The sequence below is a fragment of the Pelodiscus sinensis genome, chromosome 1, assembly GCF_052426305.1.
Source record: "Pelodiscus sinensis isolate ZL-2025 chromosome 1, ASM5242630v1, whole genome shotgun sequence".
Taxonomy (NCBI): Eukaryota; Metazoa; Chordata; order Testudines; family Trionychidae; genus Pelodiscus; species Pelodiscus sinensis.
The window spans coordinates 109,278,903-109,305,233 of NC_143052.1; the positions used below are offsets into that span (position 1 = coordinate 109,278,903).

Genomic DNA, 26,331 nt, shown 5'->3' on the forward strand with positions numbered 1-26,331 from the left:
AGGACGAAGGGTAACACCTCCAGCAACATGCACTCCCTTCATACCATGATGGAGCAGATAGTGGGTATGGTATATAAAGTACCATAAGACACCACATATCATCCCTGGGTGTGCCTGGCTGGAGCATGTCCACATTATAAAGGACATCTTCTCCACCAGTATAAAGGAATCTTATACTGATGGTTCTGTATAAATGACTGGTAATCCTCATAACCATAACTGTACCCGTAACCAAACTATGTTCGTGGCTGAAGGACAGCAGGTCCAGTAGCACAACATCCCTAATGCCTGTCCTGATTTCTAAGGGGTATGCTGTAGCCACACATATTCTGTATTCCTGTTTCATGTGTCCGTTGTAAAGCACTTAGAACTATCTACTCGTTAAAGGTGTTTTATGCTCTATTAATTGATAATCATCTTGAATTTGAATCCATAACCAAAATATAGCTGGTTTTATGTTGCCACAGCCTTGCTGTTCATTAGAAGGTGTGTGGGTACACTTCAGTAGAGAAGCAATGACGAAGAACACAACAAAAAAGGAGAAGTTATTGTACTATAGAAAATACCATCCCTGATCAGCAGAAGACTAGATCCTGTGACATTCCTTTCTGGCAGTATTGACTGGGATCATCAATTACAAAGACAGTCGCTGCACATTGTCTTTATGGAGTTTAACACAGTCTTGATCAGCTGGGTTGAGGGGGCAGAGACATGCTTTTCCCTGTTAGATCCTTCCCACATTGACCGAAACCAACAGCGGAGCTGGGGACACACAAGGGAGATCAAAGGACACTGGCAGGAGCAGCTACCGAGAAGGGAGAAGAGATTCTGCCTTCTGCCTAGACAGCAGCATCAGAGACTCTCCCATTCAGTGAGGCCTTCGGTTTTAGTCCATTGTTCTGAATGTTCACTTCTTGAGTGGGCTGAGTCATCTGCTGAAAACGCTGTTCAGGAACAAACAAAGATGACAGGAAGGACACAAGTATCCAAGGAAAAATGAGGAGACCCTATCACCACCACCACTTCCACACATGACGTTGGGCTGAAGGTCACCACCCCTTTCTTCCAAATTGAAGAGATATCCCTAGTTACAGCAAGAGAGCTACTGTGTGGATAGTGATCACTGAAACTTGGTAGGATGCGTGCCTCTGATACATGCTCATTTGGCAATGTAATCACTCCTCCTTTGCTGTTATACTGTACACAGTCCTCTCTTCTGAATTATACAGATCACCACTGAAAAGTAAGCCAGCAATTGGAGCAACACCCAGAGACCGTTTTTTTAATTACAAAAATGTCAATGTTGTTTCCATTTCACAGGGTTCAAAATGGACCCACATTTTCTGTGACATTTTCCTCAAAATTCCCATTAAAAATGTTATTGAATGGTTACAGAATGCCAAGGAATTTAGTTTATGGCTCTAATCCTGCATGGCCCTTTACGCCAGTGAGGATTCCCATTTATACCAACCTGACAGGATCAAGGTCTCAATAAAACTGAGCTCCCTTGGTGGAGCTGTGTCTGGAAGACATCCAGGGAGATGGGATGTGGGAGAGAGCAGGCCCTTGGGCAAAGGGCCCCTCATTGGTTGAGCTGTACGGGTTGAAACCTCGGGTTAAATGGACTTGGAGGTTGAATTCCAGGAGGGGAACTGGTGCTTTAAATTATGGAATATGAGAGGAAGAAGGCCTGAAGTGAATGGACATCACTGAGCCAGAGAAGAGCCCCTTCAAGAGAAGGAAAAGCCCCCACACTCAGACATATCTGAAGTGTTTCTTCCTGGGTGAAGCCCCTGAAATGTCTAGTGAGGCTCTCCTGCCATTCGTGTGCTATTTTTCTTACATTCATGCTCAGTAGGATTAAAATGGTTTATAATCTTTCCTGTCTGTCAAAACCCCTTTATTCAGCATTGACATCTAATTTCCCTCCAGACTCAGCTCTGTTACAAAGTAATCCTCAATCTCTCTCTCTCCTTCTGTCTCCCTCCTGCCACCTGCTGTTTGCTGGTAAGTGTGGTGGCTCAGTCCGCCAGGGGCCTGGGTGTGTGTGTGTTGGCTGCCTACAATAAAATGACATTCCATTGAACTGGCAGACCGGTCAGAGCACAAGAGGGAGAAGAGGGCAGGGAAGGTACATAGAAGCCAATCACGCTGTAATTTTTGTTTTTTAAATTCCCATTGACTGACATTGCCACTCTGCACCAGATGCTGAGAGCGCAGAGCAGGACCAGTAGCCTCCCCAGGAATTGAAATTAGGGGGGTGTTTGAATTTACATGGGGGGGTGTCAGGGCCGATGAGGGGTGAGACCGTGAGGGTGAAGGTGGGCTGTATGGCACCATAGTTCACAAAACTGGGTGGGTGTTGGGGAAATTCAGGGGCGGTATACACTCCTGTGGGGGGGGGGGTCTAGGGAAACCCCTGAGCAGGACCACGTTCCATGGGCCTGCGAGAAAAGGAGTCAGAAGGACGGTGGCTAATCACTTGGACACCGAGTGGGATCGCAGGTTACTGACAGATTCAGAGGCACAGCTACAGTGATGCTGCTCACTCAGGGCAGATTGCAATGACCTTAGTGATTGCTCCGTATGGTGCAAATAGCTGTGCTGAAGTCAGGGGAACTCCCTGAGGATTTAGATCAGGGGCCTGCAACCTTTCAGAAGTGGTGTGCCAAGATTTAACTTTCCCCATCTCCCCCAGTGCAAGCCCTGCCCCCTCCCCTCCTGCCCTCACATCCTCCTTCACCCCCCTCCTGCCCCACATCCCTGTGCCCTCAGTGCACACACCAGCAGGGCAGCAGCTCTGGGACTCGCAGCCCCCGGGAGCAGTGCTGGGGTGAGGATGGGCCGAGGGGGCAGAGTCACTTCCCTGCCTGAGCCAGTTCTTTGCCTGGGGGCTCTCTCCTCACCTGCAAGCTGCAGCTCCGGGGCTGGGTCAGGCAGAGCCCAGGGCTGTCCCCAATCCTTGGCCGGGCACAGAGGGGTGGTGCTGGGGAAGGGTCTCCTTACCCATGGGGAGCAGCCGCAGCTTAGCCCGGGCCCCAGCGCCCCCATGGAAGTGGCAGCAGCATGTGACTGGCCGCACCACCCCGATTTGCAGAGCAGCCCCAGCCCCACCCCCTCCCAGAGCAGGAGGCAGAGCCTGTAGTGGGGGAGGAGGGGTTAACGCCTTAGCTCCTGGGAGCTGCACACCCCAGGGACGTGGAGCCCAGCACAGGGCTGTGCTACTCACTCTGCTTGCTGGGCCAACCAGCCCCTATGCCATGCTGCACGTGCCACAAAAAATCATCCTCCGTGCCACTTATGGCACGTGTGCCGTGCATCGCCAACCCCCGATTTAGATGCTACTCAGTGTGAGTGAGGGCATCACAGTTTGGCCCTCCTGGCCTGCTCCTAGTGAAGTCAAGAGAATGCTGTGACCAGCTTCAAGGGGAATAGAACTGGAGCCAAACAGAGGGGGGAACTGTTGCCCGGATTAGGAGACAAGAAGGGATTTCCCCACATGGCACATTACCAAGGAGTGGGGTTGAGAGGGGTGGTGAGTGCTCGTTCCATCCTATGGAGCTCTAAGCAAAGATCGTTCATCCATGAGGATCAGAGATGGGTCCAAGTGGGGGTGGTTTGCTTTAATTCTCAACACGGTGTACAGCCTATTGCTATCCTCATAGAGAAGGGTATCACCCTGTTACAGGTAACACCTTGGAGGGAACACCTACTTGTAGCCCTATAGTAAATGACATTATGGTGGGGTCTATATTGGTGGAGCACTGGAACTTCTTTCCATCTTTCATTTTAAAGTGAATTAAGTGCTGATGAAAGAGAGGAGACTGACAGCCCTTTTTATTCATGAGACAGCCAGCTTGAGTGCAAACCTCGCTCACCAACAGATCTTGGCTCTGAGCTAGTTCAGGCTTTGTGCTCATTCAATGCTTAGTGTCTTCACTAAGACTGCCTGTTAGTTTGACATTCATTGTAAGAACTGCAGCAATCAGAATTTCCACCATTTCAAACATTTGTTTTCATTCCAACTCAGGAAAAAAAGAGAATTTAGAAATTTCCCATAAAACAAGACGTATGGGAAGTTTTTGTTACCAGATAGTCAAAAACATTTCCTTTCCATTTTGACTTTTTTTTTAAATTATATAATATAAAATACATTTCAGAAGTCATTTTGAAATGACAAATCAAAATATTCCATTCTGTAATTGTCCAAACAGAATGTTCTGGTTTTATCAAAACAATTTCTTTTTTTTCAAAATGCAATTTTGTCAGAATCCACATTTTTCCTCGGGAAGTTTTGTCTCAGACTGAGCAGCATTTTCCAATGAGAAAACATTCTGTTGGAAGATTTACAACCATCTTTCCATGTTACAGTGAAGTGCTGATGTGGACAGCAGTCTGCTAGGAACTGGACTAAGATTGCCTTGACTTGTTTCATAGAAGACACCAAACAGGAAGGAGAAGATAACAATTTTTCGTGACTACTGACCTGGGAGAGCTAGTAACCAATGTCCTAGAGGCAGAGGCATTTATCGCCTTACCCCAGTTCCCTAAGTCACCCATTTGCTCCTGTACGGAAGGGCTTTCTATTGGCTTACACAGAATGTGTTGTGCAGGAGGTAACAGAAATATGAAGGAGCAGATCTGTGAAGGGTGTTGGAGGATGAGGAGGGAGCATGTGGGAAGTCTTGGTTTACAAAGACCACAAGAGTTAACGTCATGACCCAGGGACTGTGTGACTGTGTGACCCTGGGAAGTCCTGCTGGACAGATAATTGAGCAGAGGCCGAAGCTGCAAAGTTGGTCTTACCTGCCTGATGGTCCCCTTTGAAATGAAGAAGCAGTACAGCATATAGCCTGGAATCAGCACCATGGAAGACAGAGCCATGAGCCAGCCGATGCCTTGCCCCCATGTGGGATAGACGTATTTCCCCAGAGTCAGAGGGGTCATTTCAACCACACTGAAGAAGAAGACACCCTGGAGAAACAGATCCAACAGTCACAGCGTAGGATGGCAGGAGCAGGAATATTCACTTACTTTGTCCTTCTTTTGAGAGTTCCCTCAATTCTCACTGAGTCATACCGCCTTCCCAAACCCTCCCCCACCCTGAGTCAGGGCTCCCCCACCATTCCCAACCCCTCCCCTACCCAGGGCTCCTGCCCCATTTCCAACCCGTCCCCCACCCAAAGCCAGGGCGCTCACATACTTCCCATCCCCTTTCTCAGACAGCCAAGGTTCCTGCACCACCTGCACAATTCTCTCTCATCTTCTCATTCCACCAGACATGGTTTCTATCCCCTTTCCTACAGCAGGTCCAGCTGAGAGAGGCTGAGAAAGTAGTAGTACTGTAATGTTTTCCCCATGGTCAGTACCCTAAACTCCCCTGCCCCAGCCAGGGCACTTACACCCTTCCCTATTTGGACTTCTGCTGCTCTCCCATACCATTTCCTAAACAGCTTCCTCTTAGCTGATTCTCAGGAGCTAGGAACTTTCCACAGCAATCCCAACAGCACCTCCTGCTGAGAGAGGAAGAGTTGGAGGGGGACGGGGATGCTAAGAGCTCCTCTGTGCCAATTGGATTATATCTGAGCATGGCTCCTGCTCAGAGAAGCTTGGTGGGGTTGAGGCTGGAGCTAGAGAGGCAGGGAGTTTTCTCCACCACAGCTCGCAATGATTTTGAAAGTAATAAACAGCCAGTTCAGCTTCTGCAATACCAAGCGCAGGAGTAACATATTGCTAACTACATGTTCTAAGACACTCTGAGAGTCAGTTGCAGGGATTCGGGGGGAAGAATAAAAAAGGCTCCCCCATATTTCTTTTCTTGCCAGTCACCTTGTCTCTTCATAGGATTAACTTGCACTTTATGCCGGATCTGGATGTGGAGAGGAGTTACCTAAAATAAACATTTAATGCTTACTCCACCCACAGAATGACCTCCAGGGAGGGGGCCCTTCTAGGTCAGCCTATGCAAATAGAATTGCTCTGTTCTCACCACACAGATGAGGGGAGTGAAGAAGGCCCAGCAGAGCTTCCACCAGCCGCAAGGTTTGTAGCCAATCATCTCTTCAATGTTCATGTAAAATCTGTTCACACCTACAGAAATGCATGTTAGCAGGAGCAATGATATCTCAGAGCCATGCTCATCAGCTCCGTCCAGTGACCCAAGACAGATCCAGAACAGGAGAAAGAGGACATGTCAGACCAGAGAGGAGAGCAGGCACTGACGGTGAGCAAGGAGAAATGTTATGCTTGCCCCCCAGGGGAAAAGCAGAGGCCATTGACACAAATACTTGGCTGAATCTGAATGGATACTTAGATAATTTTATGACCATTAAAACATCTATAGCTTCCCAAGCCAAGACAGTGACAGTAATCAACTAGCAAAGGTCTAGATCATGGGTTCCTAAAATGGGAGGTGCCTGAAGAATTTCCAGGGGGGGGGAGCATGAGGCAACCCAGGCCCTCCTATCAGTCCCCCGCAAGCAAGAGCCTGGTCCATCCGTCTGTCTGCTCGGGCGTCCACCGGAACACGCACAGCTCGGGCTGGCTGGGTAGACTTCAAAGTGGCTGCCTTAAAAGGGCAATGCTTGCTCTGCTCTTAAAAGGACAATCTTTTTTTTTTTTTTTTTTTGCTCAACAAGTTTTGCTGCTATTTTTTTTTTTGGCAGGGAGGGGGAGGGTTTCTCAAAAATCAAAACTTGCCAAAAAGTTTGGGAACCAGTGGTCTAGATCATAAGCAGGCCTAGGTCATTGTTCAACCTCACAGAAAGAATGCTCTGACAATCCAGTACTGCACAGTTGGGTAGGCAAGTTACTAGAAAGGGGGAAGCAGGTCTCCCTCTGAAGGATCAGAAATTGGCAGAAAGCTCAGCAGTGATTTGGCCTAACAAATTCTATATTTGCCTCATGCTCCTGAGAAAACTAAATCTAGAGGCCTGTGACTTGTCCATTTGTATGGGAATCTCTGTGAAGTCGTGCTCAGCTGGGTGGCTGCCTGAGAAAGCAAAGGGAGTATATCACTGTGGTTTTTCAAAAGCATTCAGCATTAGTCCAGCACTATTGTCAATTGTCAGTCTCCCACTGACTTCCATGGCTATTGAGGTGTTGAGGGCCTTTGAAAATGGCGTTATCTGTGCTTAGAGGTAAGTAGTAAAAGAACAAGGTGAGTTGCACTTACCGTAACACCAGGAAATGGAGATGGTCTCAAAGAAGACAAGGAAGAGAAGACACATGCCACTGGCTGAATAATAATCAAACAGCTTGAATACATAAATGCCACCCTGAGGAGACAAATCCTGGTTATGGAGTACAGCCGGGGGAGGGGGGAGCTGAGGATTAATACCTTTATCTAATGTATGTTAATTTCCTTGGCCTATGGAAGCCAACAATGATACGTCATTTCATTATAATCTAATTTCTGCCATCATCACAGACATACTCTTGAATGTGACCCAAGTGAGTGTTCAGGCTTAGCTGAGGGTGGGAAGAGAAATAGGGCTCTCACGTGGCTGCCTTCTCCCCTCAGTATGACGTGAAGCCATTTTGTAAAATGAATCCATTAAACCCCTCCTGCTGCACTTCGGATGCCTCTACAGATATTCCCTGTTCTGTGACTCCTCTGGCCCGAAGCCACAAAGAGGGAAATCCACACCCAGGCCTCTGTGTCACTGATCCAGGCCCTCAAGTCCGCACACATGGAGCCTGGGCCTCACTGCCATATCCCAAGCAGGCAGATCCCTACATTAGGTCACTTACTGGGGTGTGTAAACATGGAGCCTGAGTGTCATTGCTCTGCCGCCCCACCAAAAACTGGTCTCTTTTGGATTATCTCAACTTTCTGTTTAGAGAATGCACCACGCTCCAGGGCTTAGGCCCAGCCTGGAGACAACAGGAGTTGCAGCTTGACTAACTACGAGGATGGTGGTAACTTATTGACATTCAATGCAAAGACTGCAACGTGGTGGATAGACAACAGTGCTGGGCAGAGTCCAGACCAGCAATAGCCCTAATGTCATTCCTGGACAATGGCTCTTCCCCCAAGCTTCCTGTGCTGCAGTTACACACGGAAGTGGATGGCAAAGCACCAAGTACAGGAGCTGGGGTGAGCACAGTACCTGGGTGATGTTGGAGAATCCAACAAGATAGGAGATGAAACAGACCACCGCAATGAAGAGCTTCTTCCTGGCCCGCAGGAGATAGGGATACTCATCTATCAGAGCTGTGACAAACCCCTCCACAGTGCAGAACTGCAAGAGGAAAGATATGCACACACATACACATCACCTTCTGCATTCGCTTGGAACACGTCCTCCTCCTCCTCCCCAGACTCCTGTGGTGTGTGCTGCCTCCCCCTCCCCTCTCGAGAATTCACCACCTCTCAGCCTGGATTTGCGTCACTTCTATCTCTGTGTCCCATTGCTGCTTCCCTGCTAGGTCATGCATGGCCTCACTTATACCTCATTTCCTATAAGAGTTCCAGCACGTAGTGATGGTGCTGAAGGGCTACCACATTGAAGCCGTGTGTGTGTGTGTGTGCGTGTGTGTGTGTATGAGAGAGAGAGAGAGAGAGAGAGAGAACCTGTTCCTTTTACTTGACTGAAGGAGTTACTGCAAGTAGCTGGATAATTATTGGTGCTGGTGTGGAGAATGTAAGGGGAAATAAAGAAGGAAGTCAGAGGAGAAGATGTGTCTGGGGGAAGTCCTAGGAGACTGGGCAAAAGAGGTGCGTGGAGGAGGAATAGCGGGAGAGAAGAAGGCTAAATCAGTAAATACTTATGAGATACACACCTCTCCACATCCTAACCAGATCCCATAGAACACACCAGAAGAGATGGCCAAATTGTGTGATGGTGCTTGTGCAATCCACATAACATATCGACTTGTTTCCTGATGCTTACTGACACATAGTGGCTCTGCATTCTGGAGCAGAGGCGGGGTCCAGTAGTGGCTTGCACACCAGGCTGGGGGCTAAGAGGCCCCACGGTCTAATCCTGACGTGCTTTGAGGAGCCATTAAGGCTAAAATTTTCAAATGTGGGTGCCTAAAGGTAGGAATCCAAATGGAACATTTAGGCTCCTAAATAAAAGCGACCTGATTTACAGAACTGCTGAGCACTCCCCATAGCTCACAGGGATAGCAGCTGGAGTTGTGAGTGCACCACACCTCTGAAGAGCAAGCCATTGTGGTGTTTCCTATTTGATACTGTTTTGGCTGTTGGTGAGCTGAACCCACTGCCTATCACGCTGACAAATAGTATCTCATTTTTTCTTGTACTCCCCTGCTGGCTCCATCTGTTACCTCTTGTTGTATATTCAGATTGTAAGATCTTTGGGGCACGGAGAGTCTTTTGTTTTGCCCAGAGATAGTCCTGTTTGGTTTGGCCAATGTACATGGCAGAGGGACATTGCTGGCCCATAATGGCACACTTCACATTAACAGATGGGTGAGTTGGCAATGGGGTTTGTTGCAGGGATAGGTTCCTGGGTTAGTGTTCCTGTAGTGGGGTGTGTAGTTGGTGGTGAGTATTTGCCTTAGGGTTGGGGGAGGGGGCTGACTGCTGGAAGAGCTTGCTTAACAAGGTCTGTGAGAGTGTCAGATCTTCATCTAAGATAGGGTAGCTCCTTGATGATGTGTTGGAGTTTATAACTGGGGGTGGTAGGTAATGGCCAAAAGTGTTCTGTTGCTCTACCCTAGTGACACCATCAAAGGACCTAACCACATAAGCTACGTCATCAAAGGCTCATTCACCTGCACATCCACTAATGCAATATATGCCAAGTACCAGTAATACGCCTCTGTCGTGTACATTGGATTCACCAGACAGTCTCTGCTACTTCCCTCCTCAGATCACACAGACCTGGAATTAGGTCCCAGTTCAGCAAAGTACAGGTTGAACCTCCTTGGTCCGGTACCCTCAGGACCAGACTGGTCCTGAACCAGGGAATTTGCTGGACCAGGGAAGGTCAACCCTCCACTCCCAGCCACCAGAGCTACGCACCTGGCCACCAATTCCCTGGGGTAGTGGGTCTCTGCTCTCAGCTGCCCAGCTCTGGGCCACGAGGGCTCCACTCCTGGCCATTGGCCCCCGGGCTCCATTCATCCCTAGTTCAGCAATGTTCCTGGCCCCAACTCGATGGTTTTTCCCTGTAAGTATTTCAGTCTGGCACATCCACTGAGCTGCTGACAATGCCAGACCCGGGGTTTTGCTGGACTAGGGAAGTCCGTATTACAGAGATTCAGGATGTACTTAAACATGTTCTTGACTTTAAGTGCAGGCTTTTGGGCATTGTGGAATAGGGATGGTCCTAAGCACATGTTGAAAGTCAAACATGTGCCTAAGCACTTTGCTGAAATGAGGCCTTACGTACAATTTTTAAAGGTATTTCAGCATTGCCCTGCTTGGCATTGCATTGCCTAGCTGATCTAGGGGTCTAAACCCTATGGGCAGCTGATGGGATCTTTGTGCCTAAATCCCTTTGGAAAATGAGAGTCAGGATCCCAAATCAGGTAGGTGTTTCCACACTGAGTGTAGTAATACCTTCATGACTAAAGACACCCCCTCCTCCCCGCACACACATCTTTAAGGGATTTGGTTTTATTGATAGCTCATAATCATTACCAGAACATAAACCTCAAGCTTAGCTTTCCCTCCCCCCAAAGCATGGACACCTCCCCCCCAAGACCCATTCCGTCCTCTTCCCAGGGAGCCGCTCTCACCTCCCTTCATTCCCATGGCACTAACCAGCTGTCCCTGCCACAACGAGCCAGCAGAACTTTGGCAGCCCTCTGATGGGTTCTAGCACCTGTTAAGGGTGTGGTTTGACACAAGAGCCTTACCACTTGCTACACCTGGCCTGGACCAAGCAGCCTCCTGACCTTCCAGTAGAATATGTTCCTGTGCAAACCAATCCTTTATGAGATCATCTGAGGACTAATTTTCATAACAGGCAGCCTGAAGTACTTGTGCAATTGCACATTTGCATTTGTGTGCTCAGTTATCACAACACCAGCAAATCAGGAGCCTGTATGTACTAATATTTAGCCAAGCACCTACCTATCTATTTGCATGCACAGTTATTACTTCTTTTGCAAATGCAGGCCTTCTTTCTTTTTCTTTTTTTTTGGGGGGGGGGGGGGGCATGCAGAAACCAGTATTGGGAATACCATACTGAATGTGTAAATCATATACTGAATAAATGCATCTCCAGTATGCAGATAGAAACCCTTAACATCTAAATGCTTCTTTTGCTTTTGATGCCTCATACACCGCTCCCCCAAATTCCTCCATGTCCTCTGAGATTGGCAGTCATATGGGGCCATAAGACTTTCATGTAATATTTGAGAAGCAAATAAATCAATAATTCCACACAGTGCTTAGGAGACTGATTGCCATGTATTGAACTATTTACGAGAGCCGAGTGACTGATCCATAGAGAATAGATCTTTCGGTGAATTTAGCTATTTTGGGAACATTTAGTCATTATTGGAGATTGTTTGCCAAATAACATCTGCAATAAGTCTGGGTTTGGGGTGTTGAGTCAGAGCATTCAGCATGTGGAATGCCAGCTGGGTTGATTAGATTTGATTGGACACAAGGTGTGACTGTTTGGGGAATATGTCCGAGTCCATTTGTGATTCCCATGTGTTTTTTATAGATGCTATGTGTAATTGCAACCAGTATGTAATTGTAGATCAGATCATCCATTTTGCAGCATTTTGTAGTGGAAAAGCTAACATAAGGGCAGGAGGGAGGGAGGGCAGGAGGGAGAAAGATGTGACAGAGCAATCAAGAGCCATCAACACTGAGCCAATTTCTCCTACTCAAACAATAGGGTTTCTATCAGCAGGGTCTTTGGCTTTGAATAGACTCTCCTCACAGAAATCTGTCTGGGAAGGAGGGGGAGCTAGAATCTCCCACTCCCTCCCATCTAATCTGTTCTTTTTACAGTGTAGCTGTTTTCCTAGCCAAGGAAGCCATTTCATCACCAGAAATAGTCTAGAAGGCAAGCTGGAGAGAGGGCAGGAAGGAAGGACTTTATCATCCCTAAGGCCTTGAAATTAAACCCAGGACAAACAAAACTCTCTTGTGCTTTTTAAGAGTGAGGGGTGTGTGTTTATGGTTATGAAGTCCCTTTGCTAAGCCTGTGTTTCCTTGTTTTACTGTCACATCGCCATGAAGGAGTCAGCTAGAAACCAGAGCTTCCACCGAAGTGGGTTCTGCAGGGAATTTGTCTAAGGCTTGGTCTACACTTTAAAAGTAGGTCAAGCCTGCCGACGGGGAAATGGAGAGGGGAGAAAAGGGGCCATTGCCCCAGGGCCCAATGACTCAAAGGGTCCTGGGGTTCCTGGCTGTGGCTGCTGCTACTGCAGCCCATGGCCCTTTACATGGTTGCTGGAGTGCTGTGCTAGGCACTCTGCGTGGCTCTGAGGGCTGGGGGGAGGGGCTGGGGGGGGGTATGCCGCAGTCTAGGTGACACCAAAGGCTGACTACCCCCAGCCCTGCCCCTTATGCCTGAGGCCCCGCCTCTTCCAGGACATGGAGCCCCCCCCCCCATCCCCACCCCTTGTTCTAGAGCCCACAGTGGCTGTGAGCTCCACTGGTTTGGATCAACATAGCTACAGTGCTCAGGGGTGTAGAACATTCACACCTCTGAGGGCCTTGGCTATGCCGACCTAACTCCTGATGTGAAAGCGACTAGATTGATAGCTGCATTCTTTCATCAACTTAGCTACGGCTGCTCAGGGAGGTGGATTGCCCAGAGCAACAGAAACCCCCCCATCACTGTAGGAAGTATCTGCTCTTCGGCTATTATTTCACTACCTGGACCCAGGGGGGTAGGAAGCATGTAGGATTCAGCTATCAGATCCTATCCCAACAGCCTGGTTTCCTTCCAGAGAGTAGGCTTAGACCAGGCCATTGCACAAGATTTCCCATAAGTTGTGGGCTTTCTTCTGTGCGGCTCTATATGCACAGAATGCCCTCCCTGAATTAACTGGGAAGGGCACTACCATCTTTCTCTTCCAAACCCAGTTCTTCTGTAAGCTTTTCAAGGAATCAGTCAGTCGCTGGTGGTTTGGGCGTGTCACATAGGAATAGCTGATACTTTATCAAATGAAATATTAAGCTGACTTGCTGGGCTGTATGATATGGCCAGGAGCCTGGCTGGAGCTTCTAGGCTAGGTGCTACTGCGGTACAAAGAAATACTGGTGCTATGCATGTTCTCTGACTATGTGATTAGTGACTCTTGGAATTAGACTTCCCACAGGAATCCTCACCTATACTATTGTCAAATTCACCTCCTATAAATACTCTTTTATATTTGCTTAAAATGTCCCTTGTAGATTGAACATTCCTGTCAGTAAACTTGTTCACCAGTATGCTTGCAGAACCAGACCCCAAACAAAACAAATTAGGGGCATTGGAGAGACAGCATGAGCCCGTGGATGGGGAACTGACCCGGGAGACTGGAATTTATTCCCAGTTCTGCCACTCACCTGCTGGTTGGCCCAAGGCAACACTTCACCTCACTGTGCCTCCATTTCCCCTCACACCTTTTTCCTGTTTTTCACTATTTGGATCATAAGATCTTCAGAACAAGGACTATCTCCTATTGTGTATTTGTACCTGCCCTCGCACAATGAGGTTCTGACCTTGGCTAGGTTCTGTAGGCGTTATCTTCATGCAGAGCAGGAGGGAACAATGATAAACAGAGCAGGAGGGGATTTAGGTCTTTATTTGGGTGAACAGTCATAGATTTGAGGTATCCACTGAGTTCTGCTGTCTACCCAGAAACATTTTTTCAAGGCACCTGAACCTGCCTAATTCTGCAATCCCATCCCAGATCAGCATCAGGGCCGTCCTTACCCATACACAGAATATACAGCTATGTAGGCACCCAAAAAATTTGGAACACCACTGGGTCTATCCATCTGCTTCTTCCTATCCCTGTTCAGTGGCTCTGCTTCCTCAGGAGAGGATCTAGTTTAACTCAAAAGTGAAAACGCCTGCCAGACCTATTAGCAGAACATCAAACCCATGAAAGAGTCATTGAAGTGGTAATGAAGCCATTTAACAGGCATTTGCCAACCCTCGGTATATACTGTCAGTTAGTCTACAGGATCTTAGTTTAAAAATTGTTTTAAAAATATTTCATTAGTGTGTTGCTGAAGATTAAGGATGGCCCTGCCCAGCGTGCTGTCTATGGGCTGAGGAGAAGGCTAGCCCTCCATCTTGTTATAAACGCCAACCAAACGAAAGCTTTTATATGGTTAATTGATTGGCTGCCTGGCTATTTTGATGCTCATGTTATCAAAAATAATGTAAGTCATCGTGTGCAAAATACATAAGCACCATCCAGCCCCTTCTTTTTTGGTGTTTGTGGGTTGGGATCTTGTGGTACACCCTGATATACCCCCCTTTGCTTCCCCCTCTAGTGTCCTCACCGGATATTCTTGTAGGCTATGTCTAGACTGGCCAGTTTTTCCAGAAAATCAGCCACTTTTCCAGAAAAACTTGCCAGCTGTCTACACTGGCCGCTTGAATTTCTGCAAAAGCACTGACGATCTCATGTAAGATTGTCAGTGTTCTTGTGGAAATACTATGCTGCTCCCGTTCGGGCAAAAGTCCTTTTGTGCAAAACTTTTGCGCAAAAGGGCCAGTGTAGACAGCCCAGATTTGTTTTCCGCAAAAAAAGCCCCAATCGCGAAAATGGCGATCGGGGCTTTTTTGCGAAAAAGCGTGCCTAGATTGGCACGGATGCTTTTCCGCAAAAAGTGCTTTTGCAGAAAAGCATCCATGCCAATCTAGACGCTCTGTTCCAAAAATGCTTGTAACGGAAAACTTTTCCGTTAAAAGCATTTCCGGAAAATCATGCCAGTCTAGACGTAGCCGTAGAGTCATGACTGGAGTTCCGATGACTTGAAAGAAGCCTGAATGTAGCTCCTCTGGAAACTGGCTGCCAGTACTAGCCAGCTACCACCCAGACACCGTACCTGCTCCCTGCATTATATTGCTAGCCATTTTCACCCAGGATGCCTGCGAAACGGAGAACACTGTCACTGCTGCTGGGGTTGTCTCTTTTTACTAGAAATGGACTAAGGCGAACACCCCTGAATTCCAGAAAGTTCAGAGCCAAAGCCTAGCTCTGTACCTCTGTCCTGTCACAGCTTTTTGAAACGTGGCTACTTTCCATGATGTGACTGACTCTTGGCACATCAGATTGGCATGCTCTTTCTCAGGCTCAGGGCTCGAGCTATTCCAAAAGATGGATTTTACATCCCAAATGGGGGGATGACAGACTGAAACAGTGACATTTTTCACAGAATAGGCGACCATGGTGTATCATGGGGGCAAGGGCACCATTTTGGGAGAGCAGGGAGGGCAGCAGCCATGCATGCCGGGACACGGCTTGCTTTCCTAGGCACTGTGCACAGATTACAGGGCCAGATAGCAGCCGCAAATGGGAGCTGAATGACTAATGATATGGGTGGGACAGACTGAAGTTGATAGGAAATCAGCCACAAAATATTTGCTGTAGTCACGGGACTTATTAAGGCTGGACAGGAGGTACCTTTATATAGAACCAGTTCTACGGGCAGGGTTCCTCCAGGGTCCCTCGGGAGATCACCCCACGGAAAATCTGCCCAGAATGGATGCTCTCACTGTTGAGAATGCTCTGATCTAACAATAGCGTTGCTGCTCACCCATGTTCCCCTGCGTGCTGTCTCACCTGGCTGTCGAGGCCTAACATCATTAACATGGAGAAGAAAAGAATCGACCAGAGGGGAGACATAGGCAGCTGTGTAACCACCTGTGGGTAGGCGAGGAAAGCCAGTCCTGGACCTACCAGAATGAAAATATATTGAATAAGCACATTGACAATGACACATGTCAGGCTTAAACTGAGAGATGGTGACAGCAGAGAATTCCCAATATTTTAATATGGCCTCTTGGCCAGCACTGCACAAGGGAGGAATGGGGGACTTGAGATTCCATCACCTCTTCCCTCGTTGTCATTGTGTTACCATAATCAGTGATGCAGAAACACATTGTGGGATCAAATGTTTTGCTGGAAATGTTTATATTTTGTTACTGATGCATATACTGAGAAGTAGAGTAGGCCAAACCCATTTTCTAACAGGACTTACTTTTTTCAGTCCAAAAATGCCATTTTGTCAAAATTGAAACTTTCTGGGGAAACATGTTAATTTCAGCAAAATTTAGTTGGTGTATGTGTAAAAAAAAACACCTTTTTTGATAAAGTTGGAAATGGAATTCAGAACAAAAATGTCAGAATTTTGGGAAATGTTGAGTTTCCACCAGCTGTCGTGACAATGCTGATCATCTCAGAGCTTAGATATTACATTGGAAGGCTCCAACACAGGGCTTAGCCCATAAGAAGCCTCCTTAAGTGCAGCAATCCTGGGCAATAGACAAGCCTAGGTGTACAAGAACAACAGCAAAACTCAGAATGTCCTGCTTTGGGACACCTGAGGCTGGCAGGAATAGGCTTCCCAAATTCTTCTGGGACTCAGACCATTCCTCACGTCCATTCAGCTTGGCAAAGAGTTTGCCAAATGGCTCTTTCCCAATCTCCTAAGCTGTCCAGTATCACAATGCTGGACCATTTCAGGGAATTGAATTATATGATTGAGCCCCAGCCAGGAGAACACCATGCTGACTGACAAGTTGCTATTAACAACTATTACATTCTGAAAATTTGGAAGGTGTTTCCTTTTGGAGGTGATTTTCACTCATTTCCTGGGCCAGATCTTTAGCTGTGAAAACTGGCATTGCTGCATAGAAGGCTGAGGAGGCTCTGGTCTCATAAGTGGACTAGAAGTAGTTGTGCATGACATGCACAAATTTCCTCCAGAACAGGCCATATTCTCCTCTCATTTCCTGAGCCCCAAGCCAGTGTCCCACTCATTGCATCACACTGCCTGTCAAAACACAACACAAGCAACATCTGTTTACCTGAAGATGCCAGCTCAGACACAGACTTCTTGGTGATGTGGCCCATGAAGCCAACAATGGAGAATATGACAAATCCTGCAAATATGCTGGTGGTGGAATTTATACAGCAGACAATGATTGAGTCTCTGGAAAAGCAAACACAGAGGTGAGAAAGCCTTCAGCATGTCTGATCCACTCAGCTAATCAGAACAGGATAGGGATCAGGGGATGAGGTGATGGTGAAATGAGGTCTGGGAAGCATGTTACTATGCTGTGGACAGGTTACTATGAGGGGAAGGCCAGAAAAGTGGTGGACAACTTGGAGATGCCCTGTGGCCAGAAGATATTCAGATCTAAACATCAGTGGTAAGGCCTGGGCTGCATGTTTGTGAATTACATGCCGTACAGCATCAGGTACCATAGGCCAGATTGTGAGCTCCTTATACTGGTGAGTTGTTACTCACAGGAGTAGTCTTGGTGACTGCAATAGGAATACCCCTGTGACTATTCGCTTACAAATGTTGCACAGGGGTTTACAATTTGCCTCTGGGTGTCTTTCTGCTGGTAGGGGAAGTTGAAGAGTACTGACTTGTAGACGTTGTTATGGAAGGAGTTATAGCTTCCCAGGGCAATCAGAGAGCCCAGCCCCAGTCCATAGGAGAAAAAGATCTGTGTGGCTGCATCCATCCAGACCTGCAAAGGAAGAGCAGGCTGTGAGACTGTATTCTACAGCACTGTCAGGCATGTTCTGTGTAATGCAGTCTCTCCAGCAAGGTTTCTATATCTTCTGGGAACAACAGGTCATTGTGTCCAAGGCATTTAGCAGTGCAAGTGTCACAGGTGGGACAGACAAAATGTTGAGAGATTCTGATGAAGCTGCAGGTAAGAGACTATACACTGACATGCTCCAGAGGTGAATGTCAATACCCTGATCAACAGGCCTATGATTTCTGTGCAGCGGTGACTCCTACACTGGTTAGCTGGTGCAGAAGAGCCTACTGCAGTGAGACTTCCATGTTGCTTGCACAGCTCCTGCAGCAGCTAAAGCTTTGTCTATGCTACAAAGTTTTGTCACCAAAACCTGCATTCTGGTGACAAAACAGCCTGGGGGTTCCCACAGCAACGCAACCTTTGTCCTGCTGCAAGGGCAGGGGACTGGACTCAATGACCTCTCGAGGTCCCTTCCAGTTCTAGGAGTCTATGATCTATGACTAGGGCTGAACTTGTATCTACATCTAGCATGACAGATATGGGCGCCAGAGGGTTCCATTGCCTGCTCTCCTAGGATTGCACTAGCCAGCTCAAATAGCTAACCCTAGAATAATCAGTGGAATGCCTTGGTTCTCAAACTTTTTGGCCCAGGGCCCACTTTGCTCAACACAAACCTTTCCATGGGCCACCAGCCACCCACCCATGATGACAAAATGGGTGCAGAGAGGGTGGGGATGCAGGGTCTCAGGAGGGGGAGCGTGTGAGTGGGATGGAGGCAGGGTCTGGGCATCAGGAGGACGGAGGGGTGCTTACGTGGAGGGGTGGTCATGTCCCCCGCCGCTTCCAGGCACCACGTCTCACCCCTTGCTCCTCCCATTGGCCATGATTCTGGCCAATGGAAGAAGCAGGGAAAGCCTTCCTCCCACTTGCTCACCCTGTGAACCAGATTTGGCCCACGAGGCTTGGGTTTTCCCCTCCCACTTGCAGTGGAAAACTGGCACTGCCACTCCAACCTTGCAAGGGTGACCCCCCCACCAAAGGGGGCTCCCTGCTGTGCAGGGAGGGGGGCGAGCCTCAAGCTGCGACCCCCTTGCAAGGCAGCTGCAGGCCACTAGTGGTCCACAAACCACACTTTGAGAACCACTGGTGTAATGGTACGTGTGCACCTCAGAGGGGCAGATCTGCAGTGGTGTAAATCGGCATCAGTCCATCGATAATACCCCAAGATTTCAATGAAGGACTGCTGATCTCCATAGGTTGAGGGATCAGGCCCAGCTATGACTGCTGGGATTGTAAGACTCTGAGACTGGGGCGGGGTTTTGGTTATGAGAGAAACTTGAAATGTTCAACGTGCCCTGTAACTTTCACCCTGTGGTGTAAAAGCTCTGAATGCCGGGGGACCCACCTCAGACTTAGAGAGTTTGCTGAAGTCTGGTGTGATATAAAAGAGAATTCCATCCTTGGCTCCTGGCAGAGTGACTCCACGGAAGAAAAGAATAATTAACATGAAGTAAGGGTAGGTGGCTGAGAAATACACAACCTGAGAGAGACAGAAAAGGAGATGTTAGTTGTGTTGGGAGACACTCACGTTCAAAGATAGAGCAGTGACATGATTCTTCTGGCTTCACAGGAGCCAGCAGCCATGTCAGGCCCCTGGGCAAGGTTAGGGAGAGCTGGCTCCATGCTTCTGGAAGGGGCAAGCCCTCAGGAGGAAGGGGCAGGGTAAGAGAACTGAGCTCTAAGGGTATGTCTACACTAGCGGGTTCTTGTACAAGAACTCTTGCACAAGAACAGCGCCACACTGCCATGTGCTTTTGCACGAGAGCGTCCATGGCAGTGTGGATGCTCTCTTGCACAAGAAAGATCTGATGGCCATTTTAGCCATAGGTGTTTCTTACACAAGAAACCCCTGCCATACGTCCACACTGCCCTCTTGCACAAGAGAGCTTACACTTGTTAGACAAGAGCATAGCTCTTGTGCAAGCAGCCCTTTCTTACCACGCTTTACTGTAAATCTTCTTGCGCAAGAGCGGGAGGACAGTGTGGACGCTCTGCGGAAGAACGGCCATTCTTGTGCAAGAACCCGCCAGTGTAGACATAGCCTAAGTGTGTTAGTTCTTCCTGCCAAGAAGGGAGTAGGAAGGACCTTAGGGAAGTACATAGCCTCCAGGAAGTTTAAACTGAGAGCTAATGGATCTTTTCTAACAAACTGGTTGACACCTTTTGGCTGCATCTAGACTGGTAAGTTTTTCTGCAAAAGCAGCTGCTTTTATGGAAAAACTTGCCAGCTGTCTACACTGGCCGCTTGAATTTCCGCAAGAACACTAATGATCTTGTGTAAGATTGTCAGTGTTCTTGTCGAAATGCTATGCTGCTCCCGTTCGGGCAAAAGCCCTCTTGCGCAAATGCTTTTGTGCAAAAGGGCCAGTGTAGACAACACGGTATAGTTTTACACAAAAAAGCCCTGATGGCGAAAATGGCGATCAGGGCTTTCTTGTGCAAAACTGCGTCTAGATTGGAACGGACGCTTTTCCGCAAAAAATCATGCCAGTCTAGACGTAGCCTTTGTGTATATTCTGTGTTCTGTTTCCCTCCAAGTAATATTTCTGAGCATTGAGGGGTTTCTTCTACTACTGACACAAGATTTTATTGATCACAGAAATATGAGGCCAAATGAGTACCTGGTGTAACAGCACCAAAAGCAAAGGAGTTGCATAAATAATGAATTTGGGACAAAGAAGTCAGAGATGTTACCAATTTAAGTAATCTAGCCCTTATTTTCTAGCACTCTGCCTAGCTTTTGTTTATTTAAATGATTCGAGAAATGCTAGTTTGCCTGAAGGTGATTCCTCCACTTTCCTTGGAAGACTAGTTCACAACCTAAGAAAGTACTCTGGGAACTTTTTTCTTCCTGATATTGTTCTTTTCTTAATGTCATCCCATTACTCCAAGTTACAGCCTACACAATACATCCCAGTAGCACCATTTTACCAAACTAAGAAGTTTCTCAGATGTTTCTTTTATGGTGCAGGTTTGTAATGTTATATACTAGGACAGTGGTTCCCAACTGCTGGTCTGTGGGCCGGTGCCAGGCTGTGAACCACTGACTGCCAGGCAGTGGCGCCTTTGGGGGCCAGGGTTGGGATACACAACCCAGTGCCTCCCCTCCCACTGTGACTATTGGGAGAGGTGTGTCCTGCCCCACCTCTCTGCCAACCAGCACCGGGCAGCGGCAGGGGCAGAGGCAGGGGCAGGGGCAGGGGCAGGGGCAGGGGCAGGGTCTCCTCCTAGATGTGGAAGAGAAGTTCACTGTGAGGCAGGAGGGCCGCATAGAGCCCAGCACGCAGGGCCGGCCCTACCATGAGGCAAACTGAGGCGGCTGCCTCAGGTGCCAGACTGGGGGGGAGGGGTGCCACTAGGACCCAGAGTGTAGAAAATTGTGTCTGCTGCTGATGCATATGTATTCGCTCTGCTCTAGATGCATAGAGATGGTGGAGTGCTGTGCTGAAGGAAGGAGGACACAAGAGACCTTTCAAAGTTTTGGCCCAAGCGAGGGGACATTTGAGCTCCCTGCCTCAGGTGCCAAAACATTGTGAGCCAGCCCTGCCAGCATGGCAGCCTTAGAGCAGCTGTGACCCAGGCAGCAGTGCTCAGCTGGCAGCTAAGAGCAGTGCAGGGCTAGGTGAGGGGGTGGGGCAGGCTCTGGGGGCAAGGCTCATACTGCGGAGCTCTAAGGGGTAGGGAGCTCTAAGAGGTGGGGGGCTGACACTGGGGTTCACTGGGGTGTCTGGGATGGGGAGCTGGCACTGGGGGGGGCTCTGGTAATGGGGGTTGGGGGCTGGCATGGAGGGGGCTTTGGGAGGGATGGGTGCAGTGGAAACAGGAGGCTGGTACGGGGGGTGGGTCTGGTGATGGAGGGGCAGAGAGCTGGCACTGAGGAGCTTTAAGGGCAGGAGGCTGGCACTGGGGGTGAGGGTTTGGGTGCAGGGGACTCTGGGGTCAGTGGCTGATGCTGGGGGTGTGTGGATAGGTGGGGGAATCTAGGGGTTAGGGCTGGCACTGGGAGGCTCTGGGGGCTGGGGTGTACCCCAACCCAGGCCTCCAGAGCCACCCACCATGTGGCAACTGCCAGAGCTGAACTGGCTGTTTATGGCAGTTCTGGGGACTGGGACTTGTGGCAGGCCTGTGACATTTTATTTACATATTAATTACTTGCACAATGAATATGCAAATAAAATGTTACCAGTCCGCCAAAAGTTTGTGAATGGGTTTGCTGGTCCACAGTATAAAAAAGGTTGGGAACCACTGCACTAGGAAACAGCTATGTTTCTGTTTCATGGGTCATCCTCAAAACCCAAAGTATGAGGGGAAAAGAGACCAGAGATTCTGGATGCTCAATTTCTGATCCCCTAAAAGGATCTTGGTTTCAGTGAGCAGGTGCTCGGGGTGGGGCATAAGCCCCTTCATGGTGTTTCAAGGTGGGCTTTGAAAGTCAGTTTTTAAAAGCTTGGCCTAAGTCTTTCCAAAAGTCTGAAAGTTCCATGCCCTGTCCAGAGATTCTATGGTTAAGATTCTCTATGCCTAGAGAATCTATGCAATGGCTGTGGCAATTTTTACCACTGTGAAAGGTAAAGAATTTAATGGCACAGTCCCCAATTCCTCCTTAAAACACAGTAAACCTTAATTACAGGCACTCCAAATTGAATCCGGAAGACATTTCACCATGAGAGATGTGTACAGTCATAAAAGGCAACTCTGTATTGCCTGGTTATTGCAAAGTACCTTTCCAGTCCACTCTACTCCCTTCCAGATGGAGAAATAGACCAGAACCCAAGCTAACGCAAGCGTGCCTGCTAGGGGCCAGCGAATGTTACCTGGCTCCCCCAGGCCACCAGAAAGCTGATGCATGTTCCTCCTGCAGTCAAAAGACATGGAATTAAAAAGAAGTATAATGATCTACAGAGTCTAAATCATTTGAGATTCCTGACACAGGCAGAAGGAATGCAAGATGGGGGCAGCAAGCCCAGACACAGGCAGAGGGCACGAAATGGGGAGCGAGTGAACCAAACATGGGCAAAGGGCACAAAGGTCAGAAATAATATGAACTCTAGTGTGAGGGACTGAAGGAAAAAGGATGGATGATGGCAGGTTTTGACCCTCCTTGCTCTGTCTGAAGCGGACATTTAGCAGGCATGCCTCCTCTGGAGACAGGAAGCATCACGGGCTGATGAACAACTTCATCCCTCCAACTGAAATTTTCAAAGCAGCTTTCAAAGGGATGCACCAACCCCAAACCCCCCCACCCCATACACACACACACAAATGGATGAGATGGTCCATGCAATGGTGAAACCTGACTTAAGCTGGAGACCTACTCCCAAAACTCAGTCACAGCACTGGTCAGGTTGGTGGTATCATTGAGGGAGTAGTTGGAGAAGCATCTCTCTGTGTTCCAGGCATTGCCACAGCTTTGCCATGGCAGATCCTGATGGGAAGAAGAAGGAGAGGATAAAGTTAGGGAACCATGACTGAGTTCTAAAGCTCTCTTGTGCGAGTCTCTTATCCCTGCTTCGTGACCTGTTAGGATTTAGAACACACTTGTTTTTTTTAAGCTGCTCCCATCTCAGTTGGAATTAAATAGTCACGTTCTAATGACAGGGTCTTCTGTGGGTTGTGGTGAAGGAATGTGAGGACTTACTCAAGGGTAGTGGGCATGGAGGCTGTGGAAACACAAGGTGTAGGGAGCAGCAAGGTAGGAATGTAAGGATGTTCTGGGGGGAGCTGTGTAAACAGGCTGAGTGAGTGGAGCAATTAGAATGCTGCAGGTGTTTGGAACACACTGAAGACTACAGACATGATTTGTGGGTGTTCAACAATAAGGACATCTTGACAAATGGCTTCACAACTACTTGAAAATACAATCAAGTAAAAACTTAGACTGGATTGAATTATGGTACACATGAAGCAATTTAGCAGGAATGGAATCTCACGAGATCCATGGAATTAGATATCTTTATGTCCATGGATTGCTAAGGGGCTCTTCCAAGCCATTAGTTTTGTAAGAATGGTTTGGTTGCGAAGAAATACACTTCAAACCTGAGGCTCAGTTCTGATCTCATATATACAGGCACAAAACCCTAGTTCAAGGAAGCATGCCATTGCAATTAATGGGACGTAAGCATATGCTATAAGTTATATACTTAAATGTTATCTTTTGGAGGTGGACGTAAGTACCCCCTTAAGCATGTTTCCACTGTAATCACTGGAGTGGGGGTAGTGTAAATGGGGTCTAACTGAGTTCACAACCAAGCCCATGGTAACGAGACAATCTTACGAAGAAGCCATTTTTGGAACACATCACTATAACCGTGACTGGGGCTCTGTGAATATGATAGACAGAAAGGAGAATGTAAAAGGACATAGGGCAGAGGGACAGATTTGTAAGATTTATAAAGAGAACATATCCCCTAAAAGAAAAATATCAACACACAGTAATGCAAAACACTTGATGTTATAGGACATCTCAGTGTTGGATCTAACAGCAACATTAATTGAGTCCCATTGTACAATCAATAAGCTGTATGTTGTATATTTTATGGCACACAGGGTGGCTATGTCTAGACTGGCATGAATTTCCGAAAATGCTTTTAACGGAAAAGTTTTCCGTTAAAAGCATTTTCGGAAAAGCACGTCTAGATTGGCAGGATGCTTTTCCGTAAAAGCACTTTTGGCAGAAAAGCGTCTGTGGCCAATCTAGACGCGGTTTTCCGCAAAAAAGCCCTGATCGCCATTTTCGCGATCGGGGCTTTTTTGCGGAAAACACCACTGTGCTGTTTACACTGGCGGCCAGTGTAGACAGCTGGCAAGTTTTTCCGCAAAATCAGATGATTTTGTGGAATAACTTGCAGTCTAGACACAGCCGGTAAGTAATATGTCTAGCTCCACTTTTCACAAAAGACACAGAAGCAACAAAAGTACACAGAGCCAATTAAGTTTATAGAATAGGCTGAAACTTACCGCAGTGAAAGAGTTGAAGAGATAATATAGTGCCCAGGCAATGATGACAATGTAATAGATATTTAGCCAGAATGAGAGAACTACAGCCGCCAGACCCACTCCTAGGAGAGACGACACAGAGCATGATCAACACAAGCCATCCAAAGTCTATGAAATTGTATTGAGCTGGGGGACACAAGCCTCTTGTGATGAAGTGGGGACAGCAAGTTGGGAAGTGACTGCACAGAGGTGAGGCAAAGGTTTGTACACCTAGGAAAAGTGAATCATCTCACAGATATCAGTAAGTGACAGTGCACAGTCCTCAAGTTCACTGATCAGCTAGGGAAGGCTTGTTCGAATGTCATGGTGCCATGCAGAGCTGGTCTTAGGGGCGGGCCGGGTGGTTGCCCGGGGCTGCCATTTTCAAGGGACCACCGACAGAGCCCGTCTTAGAGGCAGGCTGTGACTGCAACCACATTTTGGCCCAACCTCCTGAATCCTCTCCCCGGTTATTCACCCTTTTTTATTGCTTGACAAATTTTTCCAGTATTTTTTTTGCACCTACGGGCAAGCTGGGTGGTTGCCCAGGGCCGCCAATTGGTTAGGACCGGCCCTGGTGCCATGTTTCAAAGACTGAATGCTGTTGTCTTTCAATCTGCTGCTAGCAGAATTGTAATGTGTGGAGCTCTATGAACACTAAAAAAGAGTGGGAACCAGCCATGTCCCCACCTGCTTCTGTACATTGAATTAGCCTCTCAGTAAAAAGATTTCTAATTTTTCTAATTCATCACTGGCCTCTAATATGTAGTTATTATAAAAACAAGAGGTTCGCACCCAACTGGTAGAGAGCTCAACTTCTAGTGTAACATAAACAGGGTTCTGCTGGTACAGAGCAGCACAGCCCTTCCCACCAATTCACTGCATCTCATATTAAATACAGGAATGATGTACCAGGTGGCTCAGACCAGTCGTTGGCCCCCCTAAAGGCAGTGTTATCTACCGGAGCATTTTGTTACTGCTAAAGGTCATTCAGTCAGAGAGCTGGAGTGTTACAGATGCCTAGATACTATGGTGAAGGGGACCTTTCAAAGACAGACCAAATATAACAGTCTCCAAGGACTTGTCACCCTTCCCCCAAAGGTTTATGTACCTGTCCTTGAGGTTTCATTTCCCCTTTCAGTACATGGTTTCAGCCCTAAAGCTAGATATACGGCCTCAGCACTATGGACGTAAGTACAGTACCTTTGAACATGGGTGCTAATTTCCAGACCCCCAATCCGCCAACAGAGGTATACTGGCCAAGAGCTGTCTCCAGCAGGAAAAGAGGAATCCCAGCAAACACCAGGGTCAGAAAATAAGGAATCAAGAAGGCCCCTGGAAGAACAAACAGCTGTTAACAGCAGGTTCTGCAAGTGCTTCTCACCACAAGACCTTTTGGGGCCCTGGCCACCCCTTCTCCCCAAGAAATGTAAAGTTCAGCTCCCAGATACTACGCAAATCCCCAGGAGCACACTGCTGGAGCCCCAACCCTCACCCGCTTCTGCACCCAATCCCCTGGTCCCAGCCCTGAGCCCCATATCACACAGAAACTCCCTCCCAGATCCCACACCCCAGATTCCTCCTGCACCCCAACCCCCTGCCCCAGGCTCAACCTGAAGCCCCCTCCCACACT

The 26,331-nt window shown here is 48.0% G+C and overlaps 1 protein-coding gene across 1 annotated transcript; it reads right to left on the reverse strand.

Annotated features, from left to right (window-relative positions):
* Positions 1–297: 297 nt before the first annotated feature.
* On the reverse strand, positions 298–25,911 carry LOC102449895 (sodium- and chloride-dependent GABA transporter 1). Its single transcript, XM_006135489.5, has 13 exons — positions 25,902–25,911; positions 24,681–24,781; positions 23,039–23,148; positions 22,446–22,578; positions 19,069–19,203; positions 17,542–17,645; positions 16,974–17,098; positions 15,727–15,839; positions 8,112–8,243; positions 7,175–7,277; positions 5,990–6,090; positions 4,807–4,974; positions 298–944 (listed from the first exon to the last, which is right to left on the reverse strand). Exons 1-13 carry the CDS (start codon positions 25,909–25,911, stop codon positions 840–842), a joined length of 1,440 nt encoding a protein of 479 aa, XP_006135551.2. The 3' UTR covers positions 298–839.
* Between the last annotated feature and the right edge of the window lie 420 nt (positions 25,912–26,331).